This window comes from Poecilia latipinna, unplaced genomic scaffold, assembly GCF_001443285.1.
Source record: "Poecilia latipinna isolate Pla-1442-1.1 unplaced genomic scaffold, P_latipinna-1.0 Scaffold2128, whole genome shotgun sequence".
Taxonomy (NCBI): Eukaryota; Metazoa; Chordata; class Actinopteri; order Cyprinodontiformes; family Poeciliidae; genus Poecilia; species Poecilia latipinna.
The window spans coordinates 1-3,079 of record NW_015114744.1 but is presented as its reverse complement, the minus strand read 5'-3'; the positions used below and the strand labels follow the sequence as shown (position 1 = coordinate 3,079).

The 3,079-nt window shown below is 38.8% G+C and overlaps 1 protein-coding gene and 1 long non-coding RNA gene across 2 annotated transcripts in view; both read left to right on the top strand.

Moving 5' to 3' along the window:
• LOC106936379 (kinesin heavy chain isoform 5C) overlaps positions 1–3,072 on the top strand; it is a gene marked incomplete at its 3' end in the record, with an annotated part of 16,469 nt that extends 13,397 nt beyond the window's left edge. Inside the window, 2 exon segments of the mRNA XM_015017335.1 lie at positions 2,477–2,768; positions 2,850–3,072. Coding sequence (XP_014872821.1) covers positions 2,477–2,768; positions 2,850–3,072 — 515 coding nt within the window.
• LOC106936382 (uncharacterized) lies at positions 568–1,779 on the top strand. The gene is made up of 2 exons (XR_001422122.1): positions 568–682; positions 759–1,779. It is a non-coding gene; the product is annotated as an uncharacterized LOC106936382 (long non-coding RNA).
• Positions 3,073–3,079: the final 7 nt, after the last annotated feature.

The following is a 3,079-nucleotide window of genomic DNA, read 5'->3' as shown; positions in this document are numbered from 1 at the left end:
TCTGCAGAGCAAGACCAACACATACATGTTTAACTTTTACATGTTTCATCACATCTTATCCATAAACTTCACTATTTGTCTTCAGGGTTTAATATACCAGCTGCAGAAATCTACAAACTGATACTTTTGTGCATTTTTCTTTGCAAAATAGTCAAATTGTTTTACTCCAAACACCCAAAAAACTAGTTTACAGGTAAACTTTCAGCAAAATTTAGGAGCTTGTTTTGAGTCACTAATTCTTGAATATACATTTAAAAATTACAAGACATTTTTCCTGATTTAAGTGAAGAAAATCTACCACTAGAACTTTTACTTTGTAATTTGTCTTCAAGAATTAGTGACTGAAAACAAGCCTTTTTGTTAATATGTTAATTTACTGCAGGTTACAACTAAAACGCATGAATTTTCTTACATTTTGTTCTCTTAAATATCAGTTTTAGTTTCATTTTTAAGAGAGAATCCTTAAAAATCAAAAGTATTTTATTGATTCTTGTTTCCTCCATGTCAAGCATCGCTTGTTTATTCACCATAATGGATTTTGTTTACTTTCGTGCACATTTATTTCATTTTATCATCGTCTTATGCTTGGCTGACTAAATCTAAAGATGATTTCTCTTCAGAAAAACGACATGATGTGTCAAAGGAGGACCTCAACAGGTTGGATGGAGACGAGGACGTGAAGGTGACGACGGCGTCACCACCAGATGTTTACATGTTGTTGTTTTCTTGGCGTCTCTGATGCGTATTTCTGCGTCCAGCTCCAGAAAAGCGTGGAGGAGCAGCTGGAGAGCCACAGGGAGGCTCATCAGAAGCAGCTCAGCCGCCTGCGGGACGAAATCGAAGACAAGCAGAGGATGCTGGACGAGCTGACAGAGTGAGGAAACCTCCAGGAAAACCAAAACATTTATTCCTACGCTTCAAACTGCCTTCAAAGACGGATCGATGAGGAGACGCAGCAGGAAATGTTTCGGCTTTTCAAACCCGACATGGAAGAGGAAAAAGATTTAAAAAACACTTTTCAGACTTTTTAATGTCTGAAGATTTAATGAGACGCATCTATAATTAACACCTGAACCAGAGCAGGAGGAAAAACACAAAATCTGACCAAGTATTTTTATTCTAGTGTCTAAATATGTTATTACACTTGAAATTAGACTAAATTAACTAGTAGGTAACCTTTCAGCAAAATACAGGAGAACAGTAAGTACTTGTTATATTGGCAGATTATTTCGCTTATAGCATAGAAACAATTTCATTATTATAAGAGAAATAATCTGCCAGTGGAACCAGTTCTGTTCCATCAGTTTTAATGAATCATTCACTTAAAACAAGCTTTCTTGCTGAAAAGTTACTTGTAAGTTATTTTTGTCTTATTTCACATGTACTAAGATATTTGCACTAGAAACGCAACCAAGAATACTTGGCAAGAGTTTGTTGTTTTACAGTGAAAACATAAAAAACTGAACTTTAACTGAAGAACCCGAATGAGGAGGCGAACATCTTCTGTTCAGACAAAACAAAAACGGGATGTTTGCAATTAAAGCAGGGCTGCATTTTGTGCAATGTGTTTTTAAAACCTGAACCAAGCTGCATCTCTTTAATAAAAACACTTTTTTAGCTAATTACTGTAAGATAAAACACCTTGGACCTGAGATTTGGGCTGAAAGCAGGAAATGGACATCTGGTCCTGTTATGGTCTGGGGTTTCGACAGACGATTCAAGGACCATAATGTAGGTCTCTCAACAGATCATTTCAACTTGGATAAACCAAATTCAAACCAGTCAAACAATAATGATCCTTGTTTTAGTTTTGGGAGCAAAAATCTCCAGGTTTCTGTAAATGAACTGCAGAAGATCTCAATCACTCCCTCATGATTTGGGCCGTCCAGCTGCAAAACGCACTGCATGTTTAAAAAAGTCCTACTAACTGGTCCAAACTCCCTGATTGTCGGTTTTTATTGACTTATTTAAACTCTGACATGTTTGTCTTCCAGNCCAACAGTCATTAATTATGAAACAGGCGACAGACATTACATTTGATCAATGTTCCAGTTTCTGCTAATCCAAAGCAACTGATCAGCTTTAATTTAATGAAATCAGTACAGTTTTCTGTAGTTTTGTCTTATTTCAAGTGTAGAAAGATATTTGCACTTTTTAAAATTTAATATTTATTCAACACAAATCTGGATCAATCTGCCATTGATGAAAATTTCTAGTTTCACGTTAGAAGTGAAATAATCTGCCAGTGAAGCCAAAACTTTTTCATCAGGTTTTTATCTTATAAAAAAGTTAGTTTTGTCTTATTTCAAGAGTTGCTAACATATTTGCACTAAAAACTATACAGAAATATTTGATAAAATGTTGTATTTTTGTATTAAAGACCAACTTTGTAACCGTCTTTATGTGACTCTGAAGGTCCACCCAGATTTCAGGCCTGATTTTTAATTTCTTCATTGCTAGTTTTGTTTCTGTTCAGCTGGAGAAAGTTGATTTGTTCTAAGCGCCGACGTAGAGCTGTGTGTCGCCTGCGTAACCATGGTAACATCTGACCAGCTTTCCTATTGGCTCAGAATGCGGAGGCGAAGGGGAACGGCTCGGCGGTGGAGGAGGAGTTCACCGTCGCTCGCCTCTACATCAGCAAGATGAAGTCAGAGGTCAAGTCTCTGGTGAACCGCAGCAAGCAGCTGGAGAGCGCGCAGGCCGACGCCCACCGCAAGATCCAGGCCAACGAGAAGGAGCTGGCCTCCTGTCAGCTGCTCATCTCACAGGTAAGCTGTGCACAAGTCTTCAGCCACCTCTCTTCATTCACAGTTTGGAGGTTTTTCCACCTGCTGCCTTCGTTCGTCCAGCACCAGGCCAAGATCAAGTCTCTGACCGACTACATGCAGAACATGGAGCAGAAGAAGAGGCAGCTGGAGGAGAGTCAGGACGCGCTGACCGAGGAGATCACCAAGCTGCAGGCACACGGTCCGCACCCACCTCTTCCTCTGCAGAGCAAGACCAACACATACATGTTTAACTTTTACATGTTTCATCACATCTTATCCATAAACTTCACTATTTGTCTTCAGGGTTTAAT